The following is a 16,712-nucleotide window of genomic DNA, read 5'->3' on the forward strand; positions in this document are numbered from 1 at the left end:
CAAAACCTTTTGTTTATCCCTACGAAAGCAAAATGTGAACCAAGCAGTCCTTGTGAACATGTTGGAGAAAAGCGTGGCTATCAGTGAGAACCTCTGAGTGTTCCTGGAGTATATATACGTGAGTCATCGCAAAACACATAAGTAACCCATAGCTTTCTCCAGCACACCAAACCTTACTACAGGACCCTGACTCAGGTGGAAACAGAGAGACAAGAAGTGTGCAGCCAACACTGAGATGTAGGACAATAAATATAACAGATAACAGGGTCAACACCTAGGCCTTCCAGCTGCTTACATCCATGTGGCATCTCCATGCAACGAAATACCATGAGGTTGTGAAGAAGAGCCAAACGGTTCTCCATGTGTTAATCCACAAGGAGGGTCATGAGAAAAAAAAGAAAAAGCAAGGTCCAAAATGGTGTCTGTGGAATGCCACCACTTGGGTACAAACACGTCTGTGAATATTAATATTTGCTGGTGCATGTAGGGTTAGCTTGGGAAGGAAGCACAAGAAACCAGAATCATTAGCTGCCCATCTAAGAGGGCAGTGGGCAGGAGAAAGTGAATTTTCACTGGACATTTTTAATAACATTTAATGTGTATGTCACATGACTGTACTGCCTATCCAGTTCAGTTCAGTTCAGTTGCTCAGTCCTGTCTGACTCTTTGTGACCCCATGGACTGCAGCACGCCAGGCTTCCCTGTCCATCACCAACTCCCAGAGCTTGCTCAAACTCATGTCCATTGAGTCGGTGATGCCATCCAACCATCTCATCCTCTGTCGTCCCCTCTTTCTCCCACCCTCAATCTTTCCCAGCATCGGGGTCTCTTCAAATGAGTCAGTTCTTTGCATCAGGTGGCCAAAGTATTGGAGTTTCAGCTTCAGCATCAGTCCTTCCAATGAATATTCAGGACTGATCTCCTTTAGGATTGACTGGCTTGATCTCCTTGCAGTACAAGGGACTCTCAAGACTCTTCTCCAACACCACAGTTCAAAAGCATCCAAAATTCATTAAACTTCGAGTTCTGCTTCTGGAAAGATGGAATAAACATACTTTTCCCTACTCCTCTCTCTAAGCACTGCTGGAATAATTGGACTTTATGTTTGAAAGAAACATAAAAATGCTGAGGGGTGAAGCGGCAGACTGGCTGGGGACCCCAGGACCCGAGGACCAAGACAGGGGTGACTTCCTGGGTCTCCTTTGTCCCATAGACACCCTGGCTGCCAGGGAAGCCAACGACCCAGAAACATCAATGGGAGCAAACAATGCTGGTCCCCAAAAGCCTGCTATCTCGAGCCAAAGATGAAAGGGGCAGTAGAAACATGCCACTCTCCGACTCCAGTCAAACTCAACAGAAGAGCAAACCCCCACACACAGTGTAGACACCACCCGGGAGGCAGGGCTCACACGCGGCTCCATCAGAGAAGGCCCCGTGGAAGTCAGCACCACCACCTGCCGCCCTCCCAGTGCACGGTACCTGCAGAGGCCTGGGGGGCGGTGCCAAACTCCTGCCCTCATTCAGCAGTAGCATGCAACCCCTCCCCAAATGACTCTCAACAAAGGCCAAGAGGAAAACCTGAACTTGAACCCCAAACCAGCATTAACAAGGGGTATCCCCCTTTTCCTGCTTGAAGCAACACCAGAAATGACTTGCTAAAAGCTAAGAGTTAAGTAAGACCTGGAATCTCATAATAACCAAAATGTCCAGGTTTTAAAAAAAAATTTCTCACCATAGCAGGAACCAGGAATATCTCAAGTGAAAAAGGAAAAGATGGCCCATAATGCCAACATTGAGATGACACAGATAATAGAATTAGCAAACAAGATTTTAGGAGCCATCACAGAACATTTTAAGGAGCAACTACAAACATATCTGAAACAAATGAAAAAGAAAAGAAGGCCACAGCAAAGACAGAAGATATAAAGACAAAACCACACACCAATTTAAGAGCCAAAAAACACAATACCTGAAATAAAACCTCAATATTGGCCCAGAAGAAGAAAAGGATGGGGAACAAATCAATGAACTTGAAGACGTAACAACAGAAATTGCCCAATCTGAACAACGGAGAGAAAACACACTGGAAAACAAATGAACAGGACCTTTGGGACGTGTGGGTTGGACCAAGGCAGACGAAACATTCATATGGGATTGGGGGCAGGAGGAGAAGGGCACGACAGAGGATGAGATGGCTGGATGGCACCGCCAACTCGATGGACGTGAGTCTGAGTGAACTCCAGGAGTTGATGGACAGGGAGGCCTGGCATGCTGCGATTCATGGGGTTGCAAAGAGTCGGACACGACTGAGCGACGGGAACACGCTCTGAACGTTCAGTTCAGTTCAGAGTGACACGAACTTAACTGAACTGAACATTCATACACCCTGAGTCCCAGACAACAGGAGAAAGGGAGGAGGGCTGAAAAAGTATCCAAAGAAATGATCATTAAAAATTTGTCAAATCTGACCAAAAAAAAACACAAAAGGAACCAAAAGAAACCTACAGATTCAAGGCTGAGTAAACTCCAAAGAGGATAAACCCAAAGAAATCCACACCAAGAAACATTATAGTCAAACATCTAAAAACTAAGGACCAAACAGAAAATTCGGAAGACCTCCAGCAAATCTGCCATCAGAAATCAGGGAGCTCAAAAGGAGACTGTGCATTTCTAACTGCTGAGAGAAACGTCTGCTACGAATTCTATATTCAGCAAAAATCTCCTTCAAAGATGAAGAACAAATCAAGACATTCTCAGATGAACAAAAACTAACAGAATCTGTCACCAACATATCTACTCTAAAAGAATGGCTAAAGAAAGATCTCTACACAGAGGAGAAATGATACAAGATAAAAGAAGGAATCCTGGGACACCAAGAAGGAAGGAAACTGATGAAAAGAGCGAAAACACGGGCAATTACGATTACTTTCCTTCTCCTCTTTTGCTTGCTAGATAGTGTTTGGCAGTTGAAGCAAAGATTGTTAACGCTGAAGTGTTTCTCAATGTAAAATCTTAATATAACAGAAAGGAGGCTAAAGAGACCTATCTTTATAGCAGATAAGGTTTCTACATGTCACTAAAACTGGTAAATGTTAACACAATCAGACTAAGAAAACCCGTGTATACATAAGAGCTAGGTGATGGTTTCGTTGCTAAGTCGTATCCGACTCTTGTGATCCCGTGGACTGCAGCCTATCAGGCTCCTCTGTCCATTCTCCAGGCAAGAATACTGGAGTGGGTTACCATTTCCTCCTCCAGGGGATCTTCCCAACCCAGAGATCGAACTTGGGTCTCCTGCATTGCAGGCAGATGATTTACCAACTGAGCTATGAGGGAAGCCCATATAAGAGGTAGAGCAACCACTTTAAAAAAAAAAAAAAAACACACACAAAGAGAAGCACTCGAAAACACCCCAGATAAGTCAAAATGAAATTCTAAAACACACTCAAAGTAATCCACACAAAGGTAAAACAAAACAAAGAAATGAAAAACAGAAACAACAAAACAGAAAAAGCACTAATCAGTAATCACAATAAATGTAAGTGGTCTTTTTTTGTTTTTGGTCGCACTGCACAGCTTGTGGGATCCTAGTTCCCTGACCAGAGATCAAACCCAGGCCCTTGGCGGTGAGAGCATGGAGTCCTAACCACTGGACCTCCAGGGAATTCATATAAATGTAAGTTGTTTAAACACACCAGCTAAAAGACAGATACAGGTCCAGTGGATTTAAATGAAAAAAAAAAAGACTTGAGCTCTACACCGTCTACAACGCTCTTCAACCATAACAATACACAGGCACGCCTGGTTTTATCGCACTCTGCTCTGTTTAGTTTTTCACCAGTTGAAGGTGTGGGGCAGCCCCGGGTCCAGCGAGTCTAGCAGCGCCACCTATCCAACCACACCTCCTCACTTCATGTCTCTGTGTCACATGTTGGCAATTCTCACAGCATTTCAAACTTTGCTACAGCAGTTAACAGACAACAGTAATTTTTTAAAAATAAAAATATTCAGTGTATTTCCCAAAAGAATGTCATTTATTTTACTAAACCCTCAAAGGATAATTCCTAACTTACATAAACTGTTCCGAAGGACAGAAAAGAAAGCTAACAAACTCATTTTATAAAGCCAGTATAATTTTGATACACAAACTAGACGAAACTAGTACAAAAAAGGAAAATTATAGCCTAATCTCACTTTCGAACACTGATACAAAAATCCCAAATAAACATTTGCAGATACAATTCATGTACTTGATATTTCTAACCATGTAGGGTTTATTTCAAGAATGATAAAACACTGTTCAACATTCAAAAATATATCAATGTAATACATCATATTAAAGTTTAAATGTCAAAACCACATAATTGTCTCAACAGATACACAAAAAGCCTTAAGATCAACATCCATTCATAATTTTTTTTTTAATTTTAAAAACCTCTTTAGTAAACTAGGAATACAAGGACACTGTATTAACCTGAAAAGGAATCTCCTCAAAAGCCTACAGCAATCGCTCCTGAAACACCAAAACCATTCTTTTTAAATTCAAAAAGACAAAAGTACCTGCCATCCCCAGTTCTGGTCACTGACAGGAGTCCTGGCCAGTGCAGCCAGGTCAAGAAAAAAAAAAAATGAAGAACTCAGACTGGAAGAGACAAAATAACCATTATTTGCAATTAACACAATAGCTTATGTAGAAAACTTAAAAAGAACCTGAAGGCAATCAGAACAAGTAAGACAGGACAGCAAGACTGTCGATTAAAAAAACGACTTCAAAGATCCAGCAGCATTCCTACCATGCTGGCAATTAGGAATTTTAATTTCAAAAAACATTCACAGTGAAAACATAAAGAAAGGTACCTAAAAATAAATGCAGCAAAAGCTATGTATGGGCTTTTTAATGAACACTGAAAAACACAGGAGATAGAAATAAATAATAAAATACATATACCATATTCATGTATAGGAAAATTCAATGCAGTGAGATACCAAGTTTTCCTCCAAATTACTCTACAAATTTAATGTGTCTCTAATCAAAATCCCATCATAATTTTTCATGGACTTAAACTGATTCTAAAATTTATTGATAAAGAGTAAAGTGAAAGTCACTCAATTGTGTCCGACCGACTCTTCACGACCCCTTGGACTACACAGTCCGTGGAATTCTCCAGGCCAGAATACTGGAGCGGGTAGCCTTTCCCTTCTCCAGGGGATCTTCCCAAACCAGAAACTGAACCCAGGTCTCCCGCATTGCAGGTGGATTCTTTACCAGCTGAGCCACAAGGGAAGCCGGATAAAGAGTAAGGGTCTAAGAACAGCTGAGGGTATTTAAGAAAGAAAAAGGAGGAGGAACCAGACCTACCAGATATAAAGAGACAAGCCAAACTAACAGTATTTACAACAATTTGTAAATGAATTTGGAACAGAGAGAAACAAATGCACGAGCGAAACAAAATACCACCAGAAGCGCTCCCACCACACAAGGCGCCTCACAGGCCTGGAGAGGCGCTCTGCGACAAAAGGCAGCGGGGCAACTGGCCTTCCACTTGGAAAACCGCGCTTCTCTCCCACACCATGCTTTTTAAAAACTTAAAATTTCCTTAGAAGAAAACATAAAATCTTTATGACATTGGAATACAAATGCATTTTTAATAGAAACAGATTATAAAAAGACTGGAAAACTGTACTACGTGAAATTTTTTAAAGTGCTAGCTGTGCATGTGAATACATCAAGTCACACGTTGTTCAGGTGCTAAGTCCTGCCCAGCTCTTTGCGACCCTAGGGACCGTAGCCCACCAGGCTCTGTCCACGGGGCTCTCCAGACAAGGGTGCTGCAATGGGGTGCCACTTCCTTCTCCAGAGGATCTTCCCGACCTGGGGACCCAATGTCTCCCACCACTGGCAGGTGTTTTCCTTACCGCTGAGCCACCGTGTGCAAAATTCTTATTTAAATCAAATTTGATTTGACTGTATGTGTTTAAATCACATGCGCTGCATTATAAATTCCCTTTGTTGGAATAAATGTTATAGTAAAAACATATGGTAATCCCATGGGAAAATACTTTGAGGTAATCAATTTTGCAAAAACATGATACATAGGAAATTACCATGCTTAAAAGAGTGTCTCAAATTTCTCAATAAAGGCTTTAAAATTGTATCTTAAAGAAAAAAAAAAATTTAAAAAAGATGTCATAAAATAGGAGAAGGTATTTGCAAGAAATTGGCATTCAAAAGGTTAGGATGTGCAGAACCAGAAACTGCCGTCCGCTGCTGATATGCACGGAGGTCAGTACAGGCTTCCAGTCAGTACAGAAGAGCCACCCTCCTGGCAGTAAGTGACAAGGCTGAGGAGGTGCGCACCTGAGTGGTGACATGACCCCATTTCTCATTATGACTCCTGGGAAACCGGCACGAGCAGATAAGAGACACACTGCAGCATTTTGTATACCAGGAAAAACTGGAAAATGCCCAGATGCTATAGATTCACGGATTAAGAATTCTCATCTAGATCTGCATAGAGCAACACTGATACATCTTAAAAAACATAGTACTGAGGGGTATATTTTCCCCCAAAAAAAACCACATGAAGTTATCTTCCCCATGATATCATTTTGGAAATGTTTAAACTCACAAAACAATACGAGAAACTGTCATTGCATCCTGCATCTGAGACATGAGGATGAAGCCTGGACTGGATACAACACCCAGCGGAGGAGGGGCAGTGGGGAGGCCTGGAGGAGGAGGAGGGGCTGGCACTCGCTCTGAGGGCGTCTGTGTTTATGTATTTACAGGACGCAACGGTGCTCACATCTGTTCTTTCTGGGTGGTGGGTAAATGGGTCTTTGTTATATAATCTTTTTTTTTTTTTGACCAAAATAAAGGTTTTAAAGACATTCAAAACACAAACACATCTCTTGGCTCTGTCTCCAGTCTAGACCTTCCCCCACAGCATCACGCCTTTTCCCAGCTGCTGACGGGACCTGTACACCTGACCTTCCACACATGGGACTGTCTGAAGTGTGCTCCATGTCTCCTGACCCCTCCCGCCCTCCCATGCCCTCCTTCTACGGGTGGGATCAGCACGCACACACTCGTCTGCCTAAAACTTTTCCATCACGCTCCCCATTTCCCAACAACGTGGGGAAAAAAAAAAAAAATTCAAACAATCAAGTGAATTCTGCACAGAAGCTCAAATACTGATAAATGAGACTCAAGCAGGCCACCCTGGTGAAACAGGACAGGGCACTGTGCCTCTCTCTCTAGGCCAGGACAAGGCCCCTGGAAAGTGAAGATTCCTGGGATGCAAAACAAAATCACAGCTCCATTCTCCACGTTCCCGGCCAGCTCTCTGGCCACCCTCTGCCCGGGGTGATGACCACACATCAGGGCTTGCCTCCCCTCTGTGCCCACAGAACCAGGAAGCCCTGCTCCGGCATCTCTACACAGCCACACACGTATACAAGCTCCATCTTCTCTCCCTGGAAGGCACCCTGCACCTTGAACTTCCACCGTGGGAGCAAAGCCTCTGTGACCAAGAACACAGTTCAGCTCCCCGGGCTGGAAGGAGCAGCCCGCCAGCTGCCCAAGGCACCTGAGGCCCGCTCTCCACTTGTCTCACCACACTCCCTACAACCCAAACACCTCGCGCTGCCTCCCAGCTTCTCTACTCTTGCAACAAATTCAGCCGGTGATGTAACTCTTCCTTGATGTCCATCTCCTTGACATTTTTCTCTCTAGCTCCTGCCACTGCTGTTCTGACAGCAAGGACCTGACAGCTTCTGGACTGAAATCCTGCTAATAGTTGACTTCAATTGCCCTCTCTATTGGTGATGACAGGTCAGTGGGGCGGCCAACTGCATGCTGCTGCCAGCCTTATTAAAGCAAAAGGTGCAAGGTCAGCCTCTTAGAGCTGCAGCACTTAAGGCAAAAACTACGCTGCTCGGAAAAATCAGAAAGCCCAATTCCAAGGTATCAATTCAGCATGGAATGATCCAATTCTGTTGTTGTTTAGTCACTTGGTCCTGTCTGGCTCTTTACGACCCCATAGACTGTAACTTTCCAGGCTCCTCTGTCCATGGGATTCTCCAGACAAGAATACTGGAGTGGGTTGCCATTTCCTCCTCCAGGGGATCTTCCCAACCCAGGGATCAAACCCGTGACTCCTGCATTGGCAAAGCGGATTCTTTAGCACTGAGCCACCAGGGAAGCCCTTAACTGAACTGTGTCCCCTCAAAATTCCTATGTTGAAGCCCTAACCCCAGTGTAACTGTATCTGGAGACAGGATGTCTCAGGAAGTAACACAGGGTAAATGAGGTCACAAGGGTGGGGCCTCAACTCCACAGGACCGGTGTCCTTATGTGAAAAGGAGGAGACGCCAGAGGTCTCCCTCTCAGCCATTTGCAGAAAAAAATGGCCATGTGAGGCCACAGTCAGAGCCACCACCTGCAAACGGAGGAGAGAGGCCTCACGGGAGACCAACCCAGACCGCGCCCAGATCTGGGACTGCAGAGCCTCCGCTGTGCCATCCGTTTAATTTCTGTTGTCAAGACATCCGGTCTATGGTGCTCCGTTACGACAGCCCTAGCAAACGAATACACCAAATCATGAATTTAAGATGAAGATGCAGCAGACAATGATGCCAACTGTCAGGGATGCCCCATCACGGAAATCAGGTACTGAGACCTAGAAGACCAAACTCGTGATCGGTGACCCAGCAAGGACGGACCTGGAATGAGGTGAGTTAGGCCTTCTCAAGGAATCTGGGTGCATTTTCTGGTGGCGTGAATACTCATCTCTGCCAAAAAGGCCTTAGTCTCCCTCGAACGATACTCGTGACGAAGCCCCTTCCCCTCGGCTCTGCAGGGCTGCCCGCCGTGCTCCACGCTGGCACCAGAGCCTGCGACTCCAACGTCCTGAGCCCGCAACCGCTGACCATTTCTAAGAGCACAACTTACCTGACGAGGGGCTACATTTAGGAGGCAGAACCTCACTCCTGCCTGACATAACCTCTTTGGGCAACAGTCTCCAAACAATAACCCAGCAGTTACACAGTTTCAGAGAAGAATTCTGCCCTGGAGACGACGACTGTGCGTAAAGAGTGGGCAGGAGCACGCTGGCCAAAAGGGAGGGCGTTTCTTCCCCTAGCATGCTCGACCGACTAAAACAGAACAGGACGCTTCCGAACACAGTACAACAATCACTGGGCCTCTCAGTTTAAAAAAAAAATCCTTCAATAAAGGGAACAGTGTAACACAACAGATAATCCACCAAAGTGCTAAATTAATAAAACTATACTTACTTAAAATTACAAATTAACCTTAAGCAACAGGCACACCTCTTGCAAGCAGCTCAGACATGTATGCCTGAACGAACTGTGTGACTCATTTGGAGACAGGCTGTCTCAGGAAGTAACACAGGCCAAATGAGGGCAACAAGGTCGTAAGGGCTACATTTAGGAGGCAACCACCCAAGCTGAAAAGTGAAAAGAAAGTGAAGTCGCTCAGGCATGACCGACTCTTTGTGACCCTATGGACTGTGTAGCCCACTGGGCTCCTCCATCCATGGGATTCTCCAGGCAAGAATACTGGAGTGGGTAGCCACTCCCTTCTCCAGGGGATCTTCCTGACCCAGGGATCGAACCTGGGTCTCCCGCACTGCAGGCAGGCTCTTTACTGTCTGAGCCACCAGGGAAGCCCACCCAAGCTGAAACGCCACTGACTGTGACAAACGACTGTATCACAAGAAAATCAGAGGACTGGGGTGTATGTTGAGGGTGGGTGGGTGGCATGAGAATTAGGTGACAGCCGTAGCCAATAGCAACTCTCGGCAGCCAGATGAGTAACTCCCCAGGAACCAGGACAATCTTCTAAAAGGAGATGGCAAATAAATTAACATACCTTGAAAACCAGAATCAGAATGCTTAGAACAGTTATGAGAAACACAACCCTTTATAAACCAAGGGCGGAGCTTTACTTACATGAAGGGATAATGAACTGTGGCTCTGTGTTGCCTGCGTAGCCAAGCTTGGTATACCTAAAAGCACAAAGTCATCAACACAGGTTTAGATAATAATACTCTCCTCTGTGTTCCATTAACGTCTTTTATTATGAGCTCTCCAAGTCCTAAAATATCAAGACTCAAAATACCCCCATGAACTTAAAAATAAAAACCTTGTGGTGACTAAGAATCAAGCACTAAGTTCAGATCAGCAAGCAGTTAACAAAAATGTTAAAAACATGCTTGTCTCTACTGGAAAAACTGTTGCACACATACATTCATACATACAGCACATCTGTGTATCCCTAATGATTTTTAAGGTGCTTTCATACTCTTTTAACCTTTACAGGAATCCCACAAAGGAAGTAAATATTGTCCCCGTTTGGCCGGTGAGAAAACACAAGGCACTGGGAAGTTAACTGAGCTGCCCAAAGCCAAAGAGCCAGTGAACGGGAGAGAGAGCCCACATCCCAACACGCGGGCTCTAATTCTAGAGCTGCCTCTCAGCAAAGTGTACTTACTTCGCAAACTTCGTGAACTTTTAGGGGGCTCAGGAAATTATATAATTTTCTTAAAATGTCATGGCATATGTCTAGAAAAGCTACTGCCACCTCCCGAGAATATCTGACAGAAGCGTCTCTTTATCATCTCGTTGCAGAGCGAGCCCACTTTCTGTCAAGATGCTCTGTATGACGGATTCCAAAAGTCTTAACGAAAATGAATGCCAAAATACTACTATCTGTTCCAAAAGCACTTGCTAATCTCCTAAATATATTAAAAAAAAGAAAAAAACAAAGTGGGGAGGGGGACCACCACTCGGAACCATCTGCTGGAAATGCAACCCTGGAAACACTCCTGAGCGCCCCGTTCTCAGCAGGCCCGCAGTCCTGAGGGGTCAGGCCCGGAAAGGAGGCTTCATTCTGCAGTAACGCTTACAATGAACAGAAACACTTCCTAGCCGCGCTGAAAATCATTTTATTAATTCATCTTATTTTATGAATTAGTTCAAGATGCTTGATACTCAATTTTTTAAATGTACTTTTATTCATTTATTTACTTGAAAAGTGTCAGTCACTCAGTCATGTCTGACTCTGTGCAACCCCATGGACTGCATAGCCCACCAGGCTCCTCTGTCCATGGGATTCTCCAGGCAAGAATACTGGAGTGGGTGGCCATCCCCTCCTCCAGAGGATCTTCCTGACCCAGGGACCGAACCTGAGTCTCCTGCATTGCAGACAGATTCTTGACCGTCCGAGCCGCCAGGGAGGTACGCATTTAGTTAACTGGTTGTTTTGGGCTGTGCTGGGTCTTTGGTGCTACGGGAGGGCCCTCTCTCGTTGAAGTGAGCAGAGGAGACCCTCTGTGACAGCGCACAGGCTTCTGCTGCAGTGGCTTCTCTTGCTGCAGAGCACAGGCTTCAGCAGTTGCAGCTCACACGCTTAGCTGCCCTGCAGCATGTGGGATCTTCCCGGAACAGGGATCAAACCTGTGTCCTCTGCATTGGCAGGCAGATTCCCATCCACTATCCCACCAGGGAAGTCCTAAATTTTCTATGTGATTAAATCATTCCACATCTTAATAAATTAATTTTATGATTTTTAAATATACATTAACCATCTGCTAATTTTACTTTTTTTGAGCATACAGTAAATGAACAAAGTTTATGAAGAAAAAAAACAAAAAAAAAGCAAGTCAACCCCACTTAAATCATGCCTGACTGCTCAGTCTCCAAGGATCTAGGGTCCTGGTATCATTAGAAGGTGGGGCAAGGCCTGGCCCTGAGACCCATCCAGTCAGTTCCTAAAAGGCCAAGACCCATCTGAGGGCACTCCCAGGTTCTACTCAGGACACAAAACAAGTGGGCACGCAAGACCTCCACTCCAGGGCTTGCCAGACCCACAAGAGACGTCCAGAGCCAACCCAGGGGGCAGGGACTTACTGAAAGGAAAGAAATATATACTGAGCTTCAAAAATCCCAGGCCATCCTCAATCGAACCATTTTTCTAGAAGTATATTCCAACTAACAAATATAAAAACTGAATGACTGACCCAAGGCTAAAGAAGCCTCAAGAAGCTAACAAGCAGGCCGGGAATCACTGAAATCACTACACCCAAGTCTGTGCTTTTAACAGGTCACATGGCCCACTGCCCCCAGGCCTTCCCAAAATTACACACCTTGTATATAAATAAGTCTGCCTTTCCACATGGATTAGAGTGTGAGTTTCAGGATGACCAGGACAGGGTCCTTTTTCTGGACTGTCTCCCACCCCTGGTATAGCCCTGACAAGTAGCAGACATTCCATAAACATCTGCTGAATGACTTCTCACGGGGTGTAAGAAGAGGCAGTCACTGTCAAACTGCTGGGCAAGGAACCAGCATTTGAAATGGCAGGGCGGGGGGTGGTGCTGACAGTCAGAAAAACATTCTGATGGAACCAGAGAAGACCAAGTTCAGTGCAGTCGCTCAGTCATGTCCAACCCTTTGCAACCCCATGGACTACAGCACACGAGGCCTCCCTGTCCATCACCAACTCCCGGAGCTTGTTCAAACTCATGTCCATGGAGTTGGTGATGCCATCCAATCATCTCCACCTCTGTCGTCCCCTTCTCCTCCCACCTTCAATCTTCCCCACCATCAGGGTCTTTTCCAATGAGTCAACTCTTCACATCAGGTGGCCAAAGTAGTGGAGTTTCAGCTTCAGCACCAGTCCTTCCAATGAATATTCAGGACTGATTTCCTATAGAATGGACTGGTTGGATCCCCTTGCAGTCCAAGGGACTCTCAAGAGTCTTCTCCAACACCACAGTTCAAAAGCATCAATTCTTCAGCAATCAGTTTTCTTTATGGTCCAACTCTCACATCCATACATGATGGTATACAAGAGATAACCTGGAGTAACAGGCAAATTTGGCCTTGGAGTACAATATTAAGCAGGGCAAAGGCTAACAGAGTTTTGCCAAGAAAATACACTGGTCATAGCAAACACCCTCTTCCAACAACACAAGAGACAACTCTACATATGGACATCACCAGATAGTCAATATCGAAATCAGACTCATTTTATTCTTTGCAACCAAAGATGGAGAAGCTCTGTACAGTCAGCAAAAACAAGACTGGGAGGTGACTGGGGCTCAGATCATGAACTCCTTATTGCCAAATTCAGACTTAAATTGAAGAAAGTAGGGAAGACCACTAGGCCATTCAGGTATGACTGAAATCAAATCCCTTACAATTATACAGTAGAAGTGACAAATAGATTCAAGGGATTAGATCTGATAGACAGAGTGCCTGAAAAACTATGGACAGAGGTGCATAACACTGTATAGGAGGCAGTGATCAAAACCATCCCCAAGAAAAAGAAAAGCCAAAAAGCAAAATGGCTGTCTGAGGAGGCCTTAAAATAGCTGAGAAAAGAAGAGAAGCAAAAGGCAAAGGAGAAAAGGAAAGATATACCTATTTTAATGCAGAGTTCCAAAGAATATCAAGGAGAGATAAGAAAGCCTTCCTCAGTGATTAATGCAAAGAAATAGAGGAAAACAATAGAATGGAAAGTCTAGAGATCTCTTCAAGAAAATTAGATACCAAGGGAACATTTCATGCAAAGATGGGCTCAATAAAGGACAGAAACTCTATGGACCTAACAGAAGCAGAAGATATTAAGAAGAGGTGGCAAGAATACACAGAAGAAATATACAGAAAAGATCTTCATGACCCAGATAACCATGATAGTGTGATCACTCACCTAGAGCCAGACATCCTGGAATTCAAAGTCAAGTGGGCCTTAGGAAGCATCACTGCAAACAAAGCTAGTGGAGGTGACCGAATTCCAGCTGAGCTATTTCAAACCCTAAAAGATGATGCTATGAAAGTGCTGCACTCAGTATGCCAGTAAATTTGAAAAACTCAGCAGTGGCCACGGGATTGAAAAAGGTTAGTTTTCATTCCAGTCCCAAAGGATGTTCAAACTACCACACAGCTGCACTCATCTCACACGCTAGCAAAGAAATGCTCAAAATTCTCCAAGCAAGGCTTTAACAGTACATGAACCGAGAACTTCCAGATGTGGAAGCTGGATTTAGAAAAGGCAGAGGAACCAGAGATCTAATTGCCAACATCTGTTGGATCATAGAAAAAGCAAGAGAATTACAGAAAAACATCTACTTCTGCTTTACGGACTACACCAATGTCTTTGACTATGTGGATCACAACAAACTGTGGGAAATTCTTAAAGAGATGGGAATATCAGACCACCTTCCCTGCCTCCTGAGAAATCTGTCTGCAGGTCAAGAAGCGACAGTTAGAACCGGACATGGAACAACAGACTGGTTCCAAATTGGGAAAGGAGTATGTCAAGGCCGTATATTGTCACTCTGTTTAACTTATATGCAAAGAAGACCAAAGACTTTGCTTAATACTTTAGACATTGTTTTAATGAACACAAAGAAGACAAAGACACTGTTGAATCTCTCCTTTACACTGTGTGTGTGTAACAGGGTCATTTCAGAAACAAACCAACCTTGAAACAAATACAGCTGACTCTCATAAACACAGGTTTGAACTGGGCAGGTCCACTTACAGGTGGATTTATTTTCAATAAATATACACAGAAGATCGTGTGCAAGACCTGCATTCAAGTGGAGAGCCTATCCTTACACAAGCGTAAGATGACTGAAATTTAATATAAACTTAATAATGTGTTAATTTTCTTACTCCTTGCCTTACTTTCAAGGAGTCACATTATTGTACAGCATGACTGCCCCTCCACCCCCAGTAACCGGAGACCCTGCAGATCGGCTATCACTACAGGCCAGTGGTGGTGGTTAAAATGCAACAGTGTTTCCAACTCTACAGGAATAGGGCTGTAATACTGCCTGCCATAAGAACTCTGTAACCATTCATTCCCCAGTGTAGAGGCTGGGCTACCAAGAAACTGTAACAGCAGTTACACCTGCTTCCATCACTCTCTGCCTCAGTGTTATCAACGCATGAACGACACTGTAAACAGATCTGAATTTCTTTACATTTCATTACCTTTTCATTTTTGATGTCTACTGTTAATAACAGTGTTTTATGTAATATAATATTGATGTAGGGACTGACAGGTGATTCGTCTTACATACAGACGATGTACACTTAGCAGTATCGATAAATACAGCACACGACCGACTATAAAGCAAGCTGAGCGCCAAAGAGTCGATGCTTTCGAACTGTGGTGCTGGAGAAGACTCTTGAGAGTTCCTTGGGCTGGAAGGAGATCCAACCAGTCCATCATAAAGGAAATCCATCCTGAAAATTCATTGGAAGGACTGAAGCTGAAACTTCAATACTTTGGCCACCTGATGTGAAGAACTGACTCACTGGAAAAGACCCTGATGCTGGGAAAGATTGAAGGCAGGAGGAGAAGGGGACAACAGAGGATGAGATGGTTGGATGGCATCACCGACTCGATGGACATGAGTTTGAGCAAACTCCGGGAGCTGGCGATGGACAGGGAAGCCTGGCACGCTGCAGTCCATGGGGTCACAGAGAGTCAGACATGACTGGACTGAACTGAACTGAGGGCTTCTGGTCAACGGAAGACTATTAGTAGTAGTTAAGTTTTGGGAGAGTAAAAAGTTATACGTAAATTTACAACTGTGCTGGGGTCGGTGCCCCTAACTGCAGTGTTGTCCAAGGGTCAGCTGTACAGAAAAATGCTAACATTTATTAAAATTAGGTGCTAAGTATCACTCATGTCTGTTATATTACTTTTTATATTTCTGTTTTTTTTTTTTCAATTTTAATTTAAAAAAATTATACATGTGTTCCCCATCCTGAACCCTCCTCCCTCCTCCCTCCCCATACCATCCCTCTGGGTCATCCCAGTGCACCAGCCCCAAGCATCCAGCATCGTGCATTGAACCTGGACTGGCATCTCGTTTCATACATGACATTTCACATGTTTCAATGCCATTCTCCCAAATCTTCCCACCCTCTCCCTCTCCCACAGAGTCCATAAGCCTGTTCTATACATCAGTGTCTCTTTTGCTGTCTCGTATACAGAAAGGCAACAGAGTATACTGCACTGGTTGAGGCCATGCGCTCTGGCACCAGACTGCCAGAGCTCAAACCCCAGCTCTCTCCTTTGCCCAACAGGTCTCTCTGTGCCTCAGTTTCTCCATCTGTAAAAGCAGAGTCATAACACAGCCCACTTCCCAGGGGTGGCGAGCTAATGCATTCAAAGTGTAATCAGAAAGAGAACAAGCATGACAGCAGTGCTCTCTATATTTTTCATCTGCCTACTACTATTTTTATGTGTGATTCAGTTCAGTTCAGTCACTCAGTCGTGTCCGACTCCTTGCGACCCCATGGACTGCAGCACGCCAGGCCTCCCTGTCCATCACCAACTCCCGGACTTTACTCAAACTCATGTTCATCAAGTTGGTGATGCCATCCAACCATCTCATCCTCTGTCGTCCCCTTCTCCTCCCACCTTCAATCTTTCCCAGGATCAGAGTCTTTTCAAATGAGTCAGTTCTTCGCATCAGGTGGCCAAAGTATTGGAGTTTCTGCTTCAGCATCAGTCCTTCCAATGAATATTCAGGATTGATTTCCTTTAGGATGGACTAAAATACTTCCTAATTTAAATTAAAAAAAAAAAAATGTTTCCAAAGCTGTGCGTTCATGTGTCCCAAACCGCACCGCTCAGTCTTTCTGCTGTGCCCACTCTGAACACC

The 16,712-nt window shown here is 44.5% G+C and overlaps 1 protein-coding gene across 17 annotated transcripts in view; it reads right to left on the bottom strand.

Annotated features, from left to right (window-relative positions):
- ACTR3B (actin related protein 3B) overlaps positions 1-16,712 on the bottom strand; it is a 104,214-nt gene that overhangs the window by 72,475 nt on the left and 15,027 nt on the right. For 15 of the 17 annotated variants that reach the window (XR_015161879.1, XR_015161875.1, XR_015161874.1 and 12 more), the window contains exon 2: positions 9,976-10,031. The exons of the other annotated variants lie outside the window; for them this stretch is intronic. Coding sequence is in view for 7 of the 15 variants with exons in the window: in XM_086394743.1 (XP_086250869.1) it covers positions 9,976-10,031 (56 nt within the window). In the remaining 8 variants the exon portion in view is untranslated. The remainder of the gene's footprint in view (positions 1-9,975; positions 10,032-16,712) is intronic. 17 annotated transcript variants of the gene reach the window in all.

Source organism: Bos grunniens, chromosome 4 (assembly GCF_055505025.1).
Source record: "Bos grunniens cultivar Pamir isolate PY7600 chromosome 4, Bosgru_T2T1.0, whole genome shotgun sequence".
Classification (NCBI taxonomy): domain Eukaryota; kingdom Metazoa; phylum Chordata; class Mammalia; order Artiodactyla; family Bovidae; genus Bos; species Bos grunniens.